At 40.6% G+C, this 17,897-nt stretch overlaps 1 protein-coding gene across 1 annotated transcript in view; it reads left to right on the top strand.

The window, feature by feature from the left end:
- Positions 1-17,600, top strand: part of LOC137070143 (3'-5' exoribonuclease HELZ2-like) — a 31,068-nt gene extending 13,468 nt beyond the window's left edge. The window contains exons 6-18 of the mRNA XM_067437483.1: positions 504-648; positions 5,583-5,873; positions 5,973-6,030; positions 6,146-6,237; positions 6,479-7,313; positions 7,500-7,792; positions 7,834-8,337; positions 9,093-9,285; positions 11,939-12,073; positions 12,156-12,368; positions 14,451-14,607; positions 14,939-15,109; positions 16,580-17,600. Of these exons, the coding sequence (XP_067293584.1) occupies positions 504-648; positions 5,583-5,873; positions 5,973-6,030; positions 6,146-6,237; positions 6,479-7,313; positions 7,500-7,792; positions 7,834-8,337; positions 9,093-9,285; positions 11,939-12,073; positions 12,156-12,368; positions 14,451-14,607; positions 14,939-15,109; positions 16,580-16,725 (3,233 nt within the window). The 3' untranslated portion in view covers positions 16,726-17,600. The remainder of the gene's footprint in view (positions 1-503; positions 649-5,582; positions 5,874-5,972; positions 6,031-6,145; positions 6,238-6,478; positions 7,314-7,499; positions 7,793-7,833; positions 8,338-9,092; positions 9,286-11,938; positions 12,074-12,155; positions 12,369-14,450; positions 14,608-14,938; positions 15,110-16,579) is intronic.
- Positions 17,601-17,897: the final 297 nt, after the last annotated feature.

Genomic DNA, 17,897 nt, shown 5'->3' on the forward strand with positions numbered 1-17,897 from the left:
GCCTTTCAAATGTAGTGAAGTAAAAGTCATAAGTTTCCAGAAAAAATTATACTCCAGTAAAGTACAGATACTCAAAAAGTGTACTTAAGTACAGTACTCAAATAAATGTACTTAGTTACTGTCCACCTCTGGTTTTATTTTATAGATAGCAGACCCTAGCCTGATAATGCATACAAATATAGCACTATAGAGTTTTTATTTGGCAAATGCATTGATTTTTCAAGGGCACGGTAATCAAATGTCTGCGCCGGTGATTGGGCTGTTATTCAGGTTGATAGCTATAAATGTGGACAACTAAGGACTGTGTGCTGTATTTACAAAAAAAATAAAACATACAAGAAAAAATTTGGTTTACTTTTATGAACTGGGTTCTGACTCTTTTATATAATGCAATGCAGAGTAAAATCAAACTGTGTAACATTGGCCTTTACATGCATTCATAGAGTATGTTTCAGGCTCTATAACAGTCTGTACTCACATTACCCATTGATCTTGTGTCCCAGAGCAGTTGTTAAAACTCAGGGGAGTCCTAAAGCCTCTGAGAATCTACTGTGATCAGATGGAAATGTGTGAATTTCCATATCTGGGCAGTAGCCTGAAGCTTTGCCGCAGATCCCTCCGTGATGAAAAACCAAAGGAGGAGCTCAGGTAAGAGCTTAAAGTGTAAAATTTGGACAGAAGTGGCAGGGGAAAAGCGAGCCAATGCCCTTTGCACAGAAGTTAAGGTGTTTGATATGATTTGTATTATTCTATTTGGTGACGTGAGGCCGCTATAAATACCCTAAATAGATAACTCTCATGTTTGGTATAGGTTATTAAAAGTTTTATCCATTTGTTTTTAATTGGATTATGAAAAGTACTCTTTGGTGACGTGGATTATTACGTTACTGTTGATCATCGGTCAATCATCGAATAAAGCCTGTCCTGACAATTTGATTTGTCATAGTTGCTTTACAACAGATAAAGTGCAGACCAAACTTCCTGACCTCAAATGTTGTGGGCGGGGCTAAGTTCGGCTAGCATCCAGACCACTGATTTTCAGCGATTAGACCTTTTATAGAGAGGTGTGTGCCTTTCCAAATCATGCCCAATTTGAATTTGTTACAAGTTAACTCCACTCGAAGTGTAGTAACAACTACAAGTGAAATTGAGATGCTCCTGAGCTACATTTCAAATGTCTCAGAAAAAGGGGTTATGCAATGTAATTATTTCATTTCGTTTTTATTTTTTAATACATTTACAAAATGATCACAAAGCTGTTTTTTGCTTTGTCATTATAGTAAAAAAAGTATTTTAAAGCAGTTGAAAGGGTATGAATACTTTTGCAAGGCACTATATATGAAGCATGTAGGAGATGTGAAGGGAGCCTTTTAAGCTGCTGGTATTGGTGAACTGCTTCACTGTGAAACGTAATTTAATGCTTTGGAGTACAGGAGAATATTGCAGAATAGCTTGCTTCCCACAGTTAAAAGTTATTATTCTAAGAGGAATTATGAGATGTTATTTTTCAATGCTTCTTCCCAAAAACCAAAGACAACTTAGAAGTGGCTTGACAACAAGTTCATGAGACTTTTGGCCTATTCAGAGTCCAGATTTGAACCCCATATTTCCGGGTTTGTCCCCTTTTGCCATTAGAACTGCCTTAATTCTTTCCGCCACAAATTCAACAAGGTGCTGGAAACAGACCATAATGACATGATAGCATCACTCAGTTGCTGCATCCCCTGTAAGATTGTTATTCATGTAGGCACTAACGATCTTCAACTTTGTCAGTCTGAGATTTCTAAAAAAATAACACTAAAGAGGTGCATGAACTCATAAGTATGATGTCAGACACTGTAATATGCTCTGGTCCCCTACCTGCTTAATGTCGTGATGAGATACTTACCAGACTTTCATCACTCAATGACTGAATGTCTGCAGAATAACATAGGAATAATTAACAATTGGAAAAGTTTTTGGGGCACACCTGACCTGTTGAAAAGAGATGGTCTTAATCCTTCCTGGGGCGGTGCCACTCTTCTTCCTAGTAAAATGGCACATAGTCTTGGAGTTGAAACTTGAATAACTGGGACTCAGATCAGGAAGAAGACAGACTGGCTAAAGCGGCCATCTGCTAGCTTCCTCACATCACAGAAGTCAGAAACTATGTCACCAAGATATCATCACATAGAGAATGTGTCTGTTCCCTGAACTAGGAAATAAAAAACAGACAAAACCAAGCTAATAATAGACACACTTCCTGGTTGTAGAATGAAATGTATCTGTTGCCTTTTGGACAAACTGGAGTTTGTTTATTAAGCCTGCAGGGCAACCACACAATAAAGCATTAAAATAATGTAATCCTTTCTGCATTTGTCATTGAGAGCATATATCGTAATTTATATATATATATATATATATATATATATAGGGGTGTAACGATACGTGTATTCGTATTGAACCGTTCGGTACGTGTATTCGTATTGAACCGTTCGGTACGAGGCTTTCGGTTCGGTACGCGGTACGCATTATGTACCGAACGGTTCTTGGACTAATTAATTAGATGTGGAAAATAAAAAAGTGTGTGAAATATAATAATATGCGTTCAACAAGGTAGCCCAATAACCAAAACGGCAAAAAAGACTGCTCAGTCAGGTGCTTGCTTACTCAGTAGGCTACGCGCTGAATGCTCGTGGCAAAATGGCTATTGCGTTTAACAAACCAGAAATAGAAGATCCTCCAATAACCAACAGGTCTGGTGTTTGGGTGAACTTTGGATTCTTTGTAAACTATGATGGTGTTGGCAAGAGTGATGGATTAAAAAACAACGGTAGGCTATGTCGCATTTGCTGATGGTACAGCAGCGGGAATAATTCATGTCATGTTAATCAACTCATTTACGCCGACAACAAGACGATAAAAAGGAGAAACAGCCACAAACTATCCCACAAAAACAGATGACTCGTCTTTTCTTTCGTTTTTACACCCTTTTAAAATAAATCCTGCAGGTCAAAAAGAACTTTATTATTATTATTATTATTATTATTATTATTATTATTATTATTATTATTATCATTATTTTAGAATTTAGCTGTGGGAAATTACTAGTCATCCAATTTTATTCTTTATATATCAGTTATCCATTCTTTTCATTTTGTGAATTGGTCATTTTCATTGGGGCGTGAAGAAATATAGAACTGAATATCAGCATAACAGTGAAAACTAATGCCATGCTTCCTAATGATATCTCCCAGTGGTATACCAATAGCACACTAGCACAGAGATACAACCACGATCAGATAATAAGTGCAAATCATTTGTAACTCTGATATGAGAAGTCTTAGTACTATGATACGGTTGAAATCCTAACAGGAAAAGACAATGATAAAAGTAGTATGAGATAGTGTTGTCACATGACCTTATTACAACACATGGGTAAGTATTGCACTTTACAGACATTACAACAAATAGTGTGTGAATTAACCCATTAAACTTCCAATTCTGTTGCAGGGATATTACTATGATGTACCTTGTCCGTAAACCTGAAAATCCTTTTTCAGAAAAAATAACATCATTGGATGGGATCTTAACAGAGGATGATAAAGATGAGTGAGTAAGACTAAGAGTTTATCATGCATGTTGCTAGAGGATATGCTTTAAGAGAGATTTTTTTTTTTTAACAGGCTATTTAAAAAAATGCAGTACATGCGGGAATATGAATGAACTAATCTGTAGGATGGCAAATCAGGATTACACAAATGGGAATCAGCAGTAACTAGGAAGATACATACACTGGCCGGCCAAATTAAAGGCACAATATGTAATGTTTCAGCATTAAAAATATAAAAGATCACTATATCTATGTTATATATTTTTTAAAGTTGTGTGTTTACATTATCCCGACAGTTCCAATTAACTTCTAAATCCAGAGAAATTAATATTTTAATTCGAAGACACGGACCGTGTCTTTATTTCCGTTATGTCGCCCGTCTTTCACGTCATATCCACGTTTGCGTCTTGCTTCCTGCGGAACTCGGCGGAACCATAGATATCTATGGGCGGAACCGCCAAACTCAAAGAGGAACACTGACAGACAGTATAAGGGGAACCCCCGTATAAAAAAGTCTGTATGATAATGGATCATGACTACTCTTTGCCTGTACGTTCTGCCAGCTCAACTAAGCGCAAACGTAAGGGTGAAAAAAATGACCCGAGAAGATTTTGGGACAGTAGAAGAAGCAAGAGACGTGTAAACCTTGGAGAAGCCTTTGAAAGATGGCGAAATCTTCGTGACAAGCTCGGACTGCAGAGAGATGCTGATCTCGCTTGCGTTTTAATAAACAGGTCATTTAAGTAACCATTCAGCTAACATAATAATCATATAATCATAACATGCTGTATGTTTGCATATTGCATAGCGATCTTGACCACATTGAGACGAGTTTAGCTGAATACGTATACATTTTGTATTGTATCGGCTTATCAAACAGGCGGATTCTGTGTTTTTGGAGACTGAAAGAGCTATTTTTTTTTAAAACTGATTCAAAAGTATATTTCTATCCGTATATTTGGTGACACGATGATGTCATGTGTAAAACGCAGATGGACTAGCTATTATTGGTTTTATATGTAGCTGGAGAAAGTAACGTTAGCTTCATAAGGTAATATGCCACTATCTTGGTCAATTAATATAAGGTGACCGTCACTTTTATCATATGTTAATACTAGCTACATATAATATTGATTTAATAATGATCTACTTATTCATATATCTCTGAGTTCCAAAATAAATGTTTATTAGAATGATTGATGAACGTGGGGAGCGACACAGCGCGTGTTCCAATGAACAACGTATTGCTGGTGCTGGTTCTCTCATTTACTGTTTTATGTTGGTAATGATAAACTAAATTGAAATTTATTTCCTTATTGAACAGTTGATATACAGAATGTTCGACAATCGCGGATGCCATGTCAATATATCTATAATTTGAGTAACTCAAATTATGATGCGCGGTTAATATGTCAACATAGCCTACCAACTTATAGGTATGTTGACATAGCGACCGCCCGCACAATATTCTGTCTCGCACATTATCTAACGTTACTGATAAGTTTGTTAAAGTAACGGTAGCTTGCTGCTATTTCATTAGATTGACATTACATAAAGTGAAAAGCCGTGACTAAACTTAACAATAATAGAGATGTAATATAACAATCAATTACCTTGTCAGTGAACATGTTTTCTGCTGGAGATGCCAGATTCGCTGGTTGACAGTGGCAATAATGACAACAACTCCCATGAGCCCACGCACTTTCCCGACGTCATCAAAGTACGTCAGTTGTTATTATTTTGAATGAGTGACCCCTAGTGGCCAAAAGTTGCATACTGCACGTTTAAATAAAAATAAATTATTAATTTTTTATTTTTTATTTTAATTATTAATTTTCAAATTATTAATTTTCACACATTAATTGGCTCCTCTGAGTCCAGACCTTAAATTCATGGGAAAATGATTCTTCATGCTCCCTCCCAACCATTCTTTCACAGTTTGAGCTGATGAATCTTGGCATCTTCATCCTGGATTTTTAGCGACGAGCAGGCGGAGGTCCTGCCCCGGCGGTCCGCTGCTGCCTCCACCCCGCCGCCGGCGGCAGCACCTCCGCCTGCTCATCGCTGAGGGCGTCCGCCCGCCGCCGCCCCCGCTCCCGCCGCAGCACAGCAGCAGCCTCCACCCAGGCGTAGGCGTGGAGCCGGCCGCGGGATGGACGTCCAGCCCGCTCAGGCCGCTGCCAAGCCAGGTGGCAAGCACCATCGCAAGAGACCCCCGGAGGAGGGCCGAGGGGCTCCCTTGTGACAAATACATCTTTCCCGCCACTGGCCATGGCCAGTGGTACCCAAAACTTCACAAAGAGTGCAGTTTCCAAAATCTCTGGGTGCCAAGAGAACACGCTTGGCGGTGTTCGACGCTTTCATGCCTTGTCACCCTCAGGCGCCTCTCCAATCGCCAGCAGGGGGCGCACGGGACCTGGCCCCCTCAGCGGAAGCAGGTAAGTGTTGCCACGCGCACGCAGACTGCGCCATCTGGGTCGGGTCCCTGCATGCCGGCTGCTGCGCTGCCCTGCTGCGAGTACGTCTGTGGTGCCGTTAGTTCTGTTGGTGCAGGTGCTGGGGGCCTGGCTAGCGCTCCCCAGCCTGTCCCGCTGGCTCTTCCGCACCATCAGACTCAGCTGTGCGGCTCAGTCCGCCTCTGCTCAGTCAGCCCGTACTTCGTCGTACCCAAGAAAAACGGCGGGTCACGGGCGATCTTGTTTCTGCGGTTCTCAAACTAGTCATTTCACAGGCTACCGTTCAGAATGTTAACGCAGACACGCATCCTCAGATGCATCTGTCCCCAAGATTGGTCTGCAGCAATCGACCTGAAGGACGTGTACTTTCATGTCTCGGTTCTCCCACGACATAGACTGTTTCTATGCTCTGTCATCAACGGACGAGCAGATCAGTACGAGGTCCCACCCTTCGGGCTTATGGTGCTCGAGCAACTCAGCCAGTTGGGGCTTCGGGTCAACTGGGAGAAGAGCGAGCTCTGCCCGACGCAGAGGTTCCCTTTTCTCGGTTTGGAGCTGGATTTGGTCGCCCTGACAGCGCACCTCACCAAGGAGCACGTCCGGTCGGTGTTGAACAGCTTGAATTCGTTCAAATGCAGGACAGCGGTCCCACTGAAACAATTTCAGAGGCTCCTGGGGCATATGGCATCTGGAGCTGCGCTTTCGTCGCTCAGGGTGCTCCATATGAGACCACTTCAATGCTGACTACATGCACATGGCACAGCGGATCCCTCCGTGTCTTAGTTACACCGAGGTGCCGCCATACCTTCCGCCCGTGGTCGAACCCTGTGTTTCTACGGGCGGGGGTGCCCCTAGAACAGGTATCCAGGCATTCGATTGTCTCCACGGATGCCTCATCCACTGGCTGGGATGCCAAGTACAACGGGCTTGCAGTTTCCGGTCTGCGGACGGGGCCTCAACTGCAATGGCACATAAACTGCCTAGAGTTGTTAGCAGTTCGTCTTGACCTGAGCCGCGTCAAGACGCTGCTCCAGGGCAAGCACGTGCTGGTCCGTATGGAGAGCACTGCGGTTGTAGCGTATATGAACAAACAGGGTGGTCTACGCTCCCGTCGCATTTCACAACTCGCCCGCCACCTCCTGTTATGGAGTCTGAAGTGTCTGAGGTCACTTCGTGCCACTCACATTCTGGGCCGGCTCAAGCGTGCGGCTGACGAGCCCTCACGGCAGCCAGTGCTTCCAGGAGAGAGGAGACTCCATCCCCAGGTGGTCCAGCTGATTTGAGATCACTTCGGGGCCACACAGGTAGACCTGTTTACCGCCCCAGACACGGCCCATGGCCAGTTATTTTATTCCCTGACCGAGGGGACCCTCGGCACGGATGCGCTGGCACACAGCTGGCCCCGGGGCCTACACAAATATGTGTTTTCCCCAGTGAGCCTTCTTGCACAGACACTGCAAGGTCAGGGGGGACGAAGAGCAGGTCCTGTTGGTGGCGCCATACTGGCCCAACAGGACATGGTTCTCGGAACTGGTGCTCCTTGCGATAGCACCCCCTTGGCCCATTCCTCTGAGGAAGGACCTCCTGACTCAGAGACGGGGCACCCTCTGGCACCCGCGTCCAGACCTCTGGAAACTCCATGTCTGGTCCCTGGATGGGATGCAGAGTTTCTAGGTGGCCTGCCACAGGCAGACACCATCGCTTCCGCTAGAGCTCCCTCTACGAGGCACCTCTATGCGTTGAAGTGAAACCTATTCGTCGACTGGTGCTCTTCTCACCGAGAAGACCTCCGAAGATGGCCGTACTTTCCTTCCTACAAGATGGGTTGGAGAGAAGGCTGTCTCCATCCCCCCTCAAGGTGTATGTGGCCGCTATCGCTGCCCATCACAAACTAGTAGAAGGTAAGTCTTTGGGGAAGCACGACCTGATCATCAGGTTCCTGAGGGGTGCGAGTAGATTAAATCCGCCTCGCCCCCCCTCTATACCTTCTTGGGACCTGTCTCTGGTGCTTAGTGCACTTCAGAGGCCTCCCTTTGAGCCTCTGCAGTCAGTGGAGTTAAAAATTCTGTCTCTAAAGACAGTACTCCTGACTGCTTTGGCCTCTATCAAGAGAGTAGGGGACCTGCAGGCATATTCGGCCGATGAATCGTGCCTGGAATTCGGGCCGGACTACTCTCACGTAATCCTGAGACCCCGGCCATCTCAGTGCAGTGACTGTCCCTCGCCCATCGGGCCGGGGCAACCCCTGGGACTCCCGTATGAAGCACTGCCCACGGCCAGTCCATACGTGTAACTCCACACATTATCTCCTTCGGGGGAGTGTGGCTTCCGCAGCGGCCTCCAGGGGCACGCTTTCCCAGCGTTATCCAATAGTCCACTGTTTGGGTCTTGTGGGATGGCAGTGTGACTCTCCCTGCAGGAAATTCCCCGCCCACTGAGAGGGGGTCCGAGGGACTCAGGCAGGGCGCTGGAAGTGGTAGTAACTGTGGCATTTTCCATAGGGATCCCAATTCGTTGGTCTAAGTCCGACGTACGTCGAACGTGACGGACTGAAAGGGAACGTCTCGGTTACGTATGTAACCCTCGTTCCCTGAAGGAGGGAACGGAGACGTACGTCCTGTCGCCACAGTTGCTGTACCATCACTGCAGTTCAAGCCACGGTTCGGCTCCTCAATGAAAAACAACAGTGCGTGGTGATCGTTTCCGCTTTATACCCGCGCAGCAGGGCAGGTTGCGATATGCAAAGCATGCACGCCAATATTCATTGGCCCGTTTTCTAAGTTAAACCAACAATATTTTTTTACAGTGTAGTGTTTCTCAATCCTTGTTAGGGACAAGTCCATCAGTGAAGAGTTTACTCACTGAGTTCAGACAGGAAGCATAAAGACCGGAAAAGCATAATAACATTGAATCAAATGTGTCCAATCAGGGAAAATGTGCCGTGCTAGTGCAAGAAACTTTACTTTGGTAAAACTGTTTTTTTTAGTTTGGGTGGACCAAACAAATCAGAAGTTGGTATGACTCATAAAAATCTGTCTTTGCAGCTACAGAAAAACTTTAAAGGAAGCTCATCGGCATGAGATCAGGAAGTATGATGTAGTTCTGTGCACCTGCGCCTCGGCATTGAAACCCGAAATCCGGGAGGTCATGGATTTCCGGCAGATCCTCATTGATGAATGTGCCATGGCAACGGAGCCAGAAGCCTTTATCCCTTTAGTTTCCCACAATCCTCAGAAGGTGAGCTCAGGGACAACATAATCATCAGTTTCTGTAAAAAAAAAAAAACCACGACAGATTCTGGCAGATGGAAGAAACTTGCGATTTGCAACAGGTTGTCTCAAAGTCTGTCCAAAATGGACCCATTCCCTAAAAAAAGTGCACTTAGGACATTTTGTCCAAATGTTTTGCTAACAATTTAATTCCCTTTATATTTTTTTTTGTTATGCAAAATGTACGCTGTTTTATAGTTTCCTGTCTGAAATATCATAACTTTTAACATGACTTTCTTCACTCATAGGCAGTGATGCCAGTAAAATGTTATTTAGTAACGCGTTACTCTAATCTGACTACTTTTTTCCAGTACCAAGTAATTTAAAGCGTTTCTATTTCCAAACCAGTAATCAGATTAAAGTAATTTATCCAAGTCACTGTGAGTAGGGTTGGGCATCGAGAACCGGTTCCAACTTGGAACCGTTTAAAAAATAACGATTCCATTGGAATCGTTTAGAAAATTTATTTTCAGTTCCGATCTTCGGTTCCAAGCGCGCAAGTTTTGGTTTCCATGGCCCCCTGATTTCCGGTGCTTGCGTGCCCGCTTGTTCATGGAAGCCCGGTAAGCGGCTCTGAAGTGTGGATTTATTTCACTTTTAAAAGCCTGGGTCGGCACAGTGCAACTAGTGTTGTCAAAAATATCGATAATGAAATATCTGAAAAGATACGATAGCCTGCTCAGCCTACACAATCGATCCCAGCTGCTCTCCTCTCCTCTCTGACCGACAGCGAGTTGACACGCAGCCGCATATTCTCATTCAGCCCGGTTAACCTCTGAACACGACGGACGCGCGTTCTGCTGGACTTTTCCTTACGACAGCGTGTTAGTGTTAGTGTGTGTGATCGGTCTGAATTTCGCGCGGGATTGCACATAATTCTACGAATCCCCGCAGATTTCAAGCTCACATCTGAAGCGCACACACACACACATAGCCTACCGTAATAAAGCCGCCGCCCCTGACATACAAGTGCAAATATTCGCTTCTTTTTCCAGCTTATTATTGGTCAAATACACTCAAACTAATTCTCAGTGCACATTTTGAACAGTATGTAAACACAGTCTGAAACAAGCAGTTCTTAAAGGGACAGCAGTCATTTGTTATTCAAAGTCAAACTACAAAAAGACAAACGATCACACTGCTCTTGACTGATCAACTTGTCTAACTTTAATGGTTTTATATGAAACTATTTAATTTTTTGCAAAAACATTATCCAATGTTATTTTAAATTTATTTAGCCACTTTGCGTTTTTTTTATTCAGTTTCTTACCTGAATGTTAGACCTACCTGAAAAAATAAAGCAGTCTATTTCATTTATATCTTTTATTCTATTGTATTTATTTGTGCTATTTTTTGTAATATGTATCTTTGTTTATTCAATTTACCATTCAAAATCAAGCTTACTTGTGCTGTGTGTAAACTATTGCAACACAATTACCCCGTTGTAAAAAATGCATTGAGTTAACAAATATTTGTGAGAGAATTTTAATAGTAATTGATCAATGTTTATATATGAGAAAAAGCTTAAAAGCTTTATCATATAAAGTGATCTCTTCAGATGTTTGATTGCCTAGACTTTCAAAAGACAAAAAAAAAAAATATATATATATATATAAAAAATATCTAATTGACAGTATATGCAGCGTTTTTCCCCCATTGTATTGAAAATAGCATTGAATATCGATGTGACATGTTTTGACTCCACCCCTCAAAGAATCGGAATCGAGAATCGAAAAGAACCGGAATCGAAAGTAAGAATCGGAATCAGAATCGTTCAAATCAAAACGATGCCCAACCCTAACTGTGAGTTACTATTTTGGTCATTTTCCTTAGTAAAAAATACAAATATATATTTATTAGAGTATTTTTTCAGAAAATATTTTTTAATTTCAACTTAAAATTTCAGGAGATAAATTGTTGACATTACTGTTAAAAATACACTTCCAATAAAGTGAGTGTTGGCAAAACCGGTTGTGATTTCTATGATGAGGCGGCAGGGGTGTTGTCGGCAACTGCTGAATGTAACTAATAAAGTAACTTGTAATCTTACTTAGTTACTTTTAAAATCAAGTAATCTGTAAAGTAACTAAGCTACTTTTTAAAGGAGTAATCAGATTACTTTTTCAAAGTAATTGTGGCAACACTGCTCATAACTGTTTTGAGATTAAATTTTTTAGCATGCATATAATGAGGTTATCTAACAACAATGCTGTATACTACAAATTGAAAATATTAATCCTTGCATAATGCGAATGTTTAAACACTTTAATAAATCATAAGAAAACTGAAATAAAAATGGCAGCCTCTTCAAGGACGACTGCCGCACACATAATAATAAAACAAACAAAACATAACGTAAAAGTCCCGGCTTTGTCCTCGCTCGTCCTTCACTGTCGTCACTCCTCCTTTTACACACTCGAAGCTCCTCCGTGAGATATCCACATGACACATGTTATTTTACACAATATTTTTAAACTATCTGGCAGTAAACAGTACATACTATGCACTTTAAGTAAGCAGTACACATTCTAAATGTGTATATATGGACACATTAGTGGAAGACTAGCATATGCATCTTCACATCAACTGAAATTTCATGGTCTCACTGGTTTCTGTTACAGATTGTTTTACTGGGTGACCACAAACAGATACGGCCGATAGTGCAGTGTGCCCTTGTGAAAAAGATGGGCATGCAGCAGTCTCTGTTTGAACGCTACATGGATCTGGCCATAATGTTGGACACTCAGTACAGAATGGTAAGAAACAATCAACAGAATCCGTACAAAACTTTTTGTTTCAATTTTGCTTTGATTTTTAACAAATGCACATGTATGTTAGCATGAAGAAATTTGCAGGTTTCCTTCGGAACAGTTTTATGAAGGCAAACTGACAACCGCAGCTAAACGAGGACCCCCCTGCCTTCTTAACAAGTACGGAGTGCCAACGCCGATCTTATTTGGCCACATCGAAGGAGAAGAAGTCAGTCTAGTGGTATCTACAGAAAAGGGCAATGAGAACTCAATGGCCAACACTGAGGAAGCAAAGCAGGCTGTAAGTTTCCAGAATTTTTTTCTCTTGTCAGATATTGAATTAAGGTCCTACTTGTGTGTCGATTAATTAATCATGCTGAATTTTGACCCCCTGCAGAATTATTACCCCCCTAGTATTGGTAGGTTTCAGAGTAGGTGGGGTTAGGATTAGGTAGAGACTTCATCGAGGCGGGTAATAATTTAAAACAGTTAGGTACAGTGTTGGGGTAACGCATTACAAGTAACTTGAGTTATGTAATCAGATTACTTTTTCAAGTAACTAGTAAAGTAATGCATTACTTTAAAAATAAAAATAATCTAAAAACAAAATATCTGAGTTACTTTTTCAAAAAAGTGACGCAAATTACTTTTTACATTTATTTGACTGACAGCTCTCCTGTCCCAGTGTGAAGAAAAATGCAGAGTTAGTGCAGAGACGATGTGTAAACATGTTATTGTAGTTTTAGACTAAATGTGAGCATTTATTTATAGCACTTGCAGAATAAAGATTAAGTACTCCTCAAAATAAATAAAATCAGTCAAATGCAAAATCAGAATAGCCTACTATGCAAACCTCCAATAATTAAATATTAAATAAAACAAATATTTATGCATTTAATCTACCTTTAATGACCAATGTATTGCTGCTAATCTTCGATGATTCAGTTAAACTTTAGATTTTTAGTAGTAAGCAATAAACTTTTTTCTGTATATGTGTGTATTTGCATTTTTACTTCAGCCTGAGGCGTATTATCTCAATTTTGTCTTTACATTTGCACATAAATATAACTTTTGTTATAAAAAAATATATAGCCCAGCCCAGGTGAGAAAAGTCAAGCAAAAGTAACGTAACGCATTACTTTTCTAAAAAAAAGTAGTTACTTTTTAAGGTAGTAACTCAATATTGCATTACTTTTCAAAGTAACTTTCCCCAACACTGGTTAGGTAACTCTTTCCCCGCCATTCAAGGAAATTTCTGGCTTTCTGTGTTTTCACCGTTATACTGTAGTGGGCGTTATGATGCATCTTCTGAAAGATTACTGAATATCCTGATCAAAAGACTTGAAGAAGCAGAAACAAGCAATATCATATGTAAGCAGATGCACGTAAAATAATGCGATCATCAACATTAAAACATCATACAAATCAAAACGGCCTAATGTTACTGACTGAAATGTGGACCCAGGACGAGCTACAGGACTGCGAAGCTTTAGGGGTGTGGATGGACTCGATCGACTCCATCTGTGTTTTGATCCAGATGTAAACTTTGACAAATATTGACATTTTCTTAGCTTTTATTTCTCAAAATGTTTATATATATATATATATATATATATATATATATATATATATATATATATATATATATATATATATATATATATATATATATATATATGAAAGCATGAAACTAGAATAAAATATTTTTGTTTGTTTAAAAGCAGATAATACTTCGATATACTGCTTGTTCAGATATTCATACATAAAATATTCTGGGGGGCAAGAAATGTTTATGAAAATGATCAAAAACGCTGTTCCAGGCTGGAAACTTTCGCTCTGGCGGGAAAGAGTTATTTTCATTCTTTTTAAGTGTAAACACAGTGGGTAAAAATATGAAACATTATTATTATTATTATTCTGTGCAGAATCACTTTAACACGCCTCACATCACAAGCAGGAACATCTTTAAAGGGATAGTTCACTTTAAAATGTAAATTCTGTCATCCTTTACTCGCCCTCAAGTTGTTTCAAACCTGAATTTCTTTCTTCAGCTGAACACAAGGGAAGATATTTTGAAGAATGTCAGAAACCAAACAGTTAACTGGAGCCATTCACTTCCATAGTAGGAAAAAAATACTACAGAAGTCAATAGCTCCAGTTAACTGTTTGGTTACTGACATTCTTCAAAATATCTTCCCTTGTTTTCAGCTGAAGCAAAAAAATCATACAGGTTTGAAACAACTTGAGGGTGAGTAAAGGATGACAGAAATTTCATTTTAAAGTGAACTATCCCTTTAAGAACTTGAAGGCGGCATCAGTTCTGTGCCGATAAAGCACATATTGCCAGTATTGTCTTGAATGTGATTCATTTGTTTTTTTCCAGGTCAATGTGGCACATCTGTTGATTACAGAAGCACACGTAGAACCTCAGAGTATTGCCATTTTGACCCCATACAACGCACAAGTGTCAGAGATCAAGAAGGAAATGCAGAAGAAAGATATTACTAATGTCACCGTTTGCACAATTATGAAAAGCCAAGGTGTGTTATTCTGATCGCTTCATTCTTCAGTTCTCAATTCAGTTTTGCATTTTAGAGTTCAAATTAAATTAAAGCTCAGTCTCTTAATTGACTTGACATTTTTTATTTTTATCTATAGCTTTGATTTTATTATTTTTGTTTTAATTGTTTTCCTTTAATCTGTGTAAGCGCCTTTTATAAAGCGTGCTTTAACGACACAAGTTTAATCAGATTTTGGGGGGATAATTTGGGTTTAAGACTTGTCTTTCCCATCCTCTTTGTTTCTTTGATTATCGTGTGGCATAAAAAGACCAAAAAAAGTAACACTTTGAGTGTAAATCTCTGTGTGCAGGAAGCGAGTGGCCGTATGTGATCATCTCCACTGTTCGTTCCTGCTCCGTATCTGACATAGAAAGAATCACACCAAGTAAAGGCTGGATGGGGAAAAGACTTGGATTCATCACTGACCCAAATCAGGTCAATGTTGCCATAACTCGTGCACAGGATGGACTGTGCATTCTGGGTAAGCAGTGAAGAGTGCCCATAAAGTAATGACAAATTTTGTTTAAAAAATTTGTTGGTTCTACTTTATTTTAAGGTGTCATTATTACAGTATATTTATATATTTAAGTACAGAGTAGTATAAATTAACATAATGTACTTACTCTAGGGTTCAGGTAGGATAAGGGTTTGATTTAGGGTTAGTTGCATCTAATTATGCATAATTTACTGATACTATGGTAAGTACATGGACACTGTACAATACAGTATTACCAAATTGTTATCATTTCAAACAGACTTCTTTCTGTCATGATTTTGCTTCAAAAGTGTGCCTCCATTTTCTATAATGTCACTGTTTTCTGTATCTTGAAAATTCTCTCTCACACACAAAAATATTTGTCAACGTACACCAATCAGGCATGTCATTATGACCACTGACAGGTGAAGTGAATAATCTGATATCACCACAACACCTGTTAGTGGGTGGTGAACATTTTGTCCTCAAAGTTGATGTGTTAGAAGCAGGAAAAATGTAGACATCCAAGTGTAAGGATTTGAGTGAGTTTGGCAAGGGCCACATTGTGATGTCTAGACGACTGGGTCAGAGCATCTCCAAAACTGCAGCTCTTGTGGGCTGTTCCTGGTCTGCAGTGGTCAGTATCTATCAAAAGTGCTCCAAGGAAGGAACAGTGGAGAACCGGCCGCAGGGTCATGGGCGGCCAAGGCTCATTGATGCACGCGGGGAGTGAAGGCTGGCCCGGTCAAACAGACGAGCTACTGGAGCTCAAATTGCTTAAGAAGTTAATGCTGGTTCTGATAGAAAGGTGTCAGAATACACAGAGCATCTCAGATTGTTGCGTATGGGGCGGCAAAGCTGCAAACCAGTCAGGGTGCCCATGCTGACCCCTGACCACCATCGAAAGCACCAACAGTGGCACGTGGCAATAAGGCGAGCCGGCAGAGGCAGTGTGATGCTTTGGGCAATGTTCTGCTGGGAAACCTTGGGTCCTACATCCATGTGGATTGGCACGTACCACCACCTACCTAAGCATTGTAGACCATGTTCACCCTTTCATGGAAAGGGTTTTCTCTGGTGGATGTGGCTCTCAGCAGGATAATGCTCCTGCCACAAAGCAAAAATGGTTCAGGAATGATTTGAGGAGCACACCAACGAGTTTGAGGTGTTGACTTGGCCTCAAAATTCCCCAGATCTCAATCCAATCGAGCATCTGTGGGATGTGCTGAACAAACAAGTCCAATCCATGGAGGCCTCACCTTGCAATTTACAGGACTTAAAGAATCTGCTGCTAACATCTTGGTGCCAGATACCGCAGCACACCTTCAGTGGTCTAGTGAAGCCCATGCCGCGACAGGTCAGGGCTGATTTGGCAGAAAAAAGGGGAACAACACAATATAATGTTGTGCCTGATGATCGGTGTATATGGTCATATATTACCACTCATGTAATATTCCTATTTTTGTTATCTCTTAGGTAACAGTGACCTGTTGAGATGCTGTAAACTGTGGAACAGACTCCTGGATCACTATTACAGAAAGAGCTGTGTGGTGAATCCAGCTAGTAACATTCGGGTCGAGGAAAGACAGAGGAAGACGACAAAACAGAAAAAACGCATCTGAGGGTCATGACAGCTCTAGTGCATCATTACGTGGATTTGAACAATAATAGTTTTCCATATGTTTTACATAAATTCACGATGTTTCATGAATGCGGCCCATTGTGAGCAGTATATGGCGATGCACCACAAACTCCAAATGGCACCACTACTAAGTGCAAATTTGCTTTTACACGTTTTTACTCTTTGAATATGACAGTCCATAATATGTAAGCAGCTGTAAATGTCAATAAATCTATCACGGGTCACTGCTAATACATCATTAAATGGGGACTTTTAAACCAATAGTTCCTAAATTTTGGGACATCAAAATATAGTATGAAGAGAAATAAGCTTTTTACGTTCTTGCAACTTAAATTAAAATGTAGATAATGACATCAGCTGAACATAATAAGTAAAATAATAAAATACTAATTATAGATTAGGAGGGGTCGGTGGAATATAATTTATGTGAAATCCAAAATAAGGTTATAAAATGTTATTAAATATTGCAGTAATAAAAAAATATTTAAATCTCAACCTTAAAATCATTAGCATACATGCATTAAACTAGTCTTTGTTTTATTTTATTTTTGATTTGTAATATTTTAAATTGAATCGTTGTTTTTGATGCTAGTTATTTCATATCTGTGGGCCCTCAGGAGCTGGAGGAAGGGATTTCTTGTTACATGACTGCCCCCTAAAGGAGGATATTAAATATCTTCTTAAAAGGACAGTTCACCCCAAACTGGCTACTTTGAATAAAATTACGCTTTACAAACATATGATGACTTTAAATCTCATATTCATTATGGTAAGTAGGGGCAGTGGTAACATTTGTGTGCATTGTCTGTGTTTGTGTCCTGATTTTAATTATTACTCTTTAAACTCTGTTTATCACTTTGGCCAACAGGTGTTGTTTTTAAAATGTGCTTTATAAATAAATATGACTAACAAAAATTAAAGTTCTTTTGTCATTCACTCGCATTCATGTCGTCCCAAACCTCTGACTTAATAAACTTTCATTATTTCCTGAATGTTTTAAATCAGTGCTCATTTTGCCAACAGGCTTGCCAGACGAGTATGCGGTTATTAATAACTGCTAGATGAAAGCCACTTGAAAAGGATCATCTTCCTGTTTGTAGTTTCGCTAGAAATATGTAGGAGTGTCTCAATTCTTTAACACCGTGTGTGGTC

This window comes from Pseudorasbora parva, chromosome 1 (genome assembly GCF_024679245.1).
Source record: "Pseudorasbora parva isolate DD20220531a chromosome 1, ASM2467924v1, whole genome shotgun sequence".
Taxonomy (NCBI): Eukaryota; Metazoa; Chordata; class Actinopteri; order Cypriniformes; family Gobionidae; genus Pseudorasbora; species Pseudorasbora parva.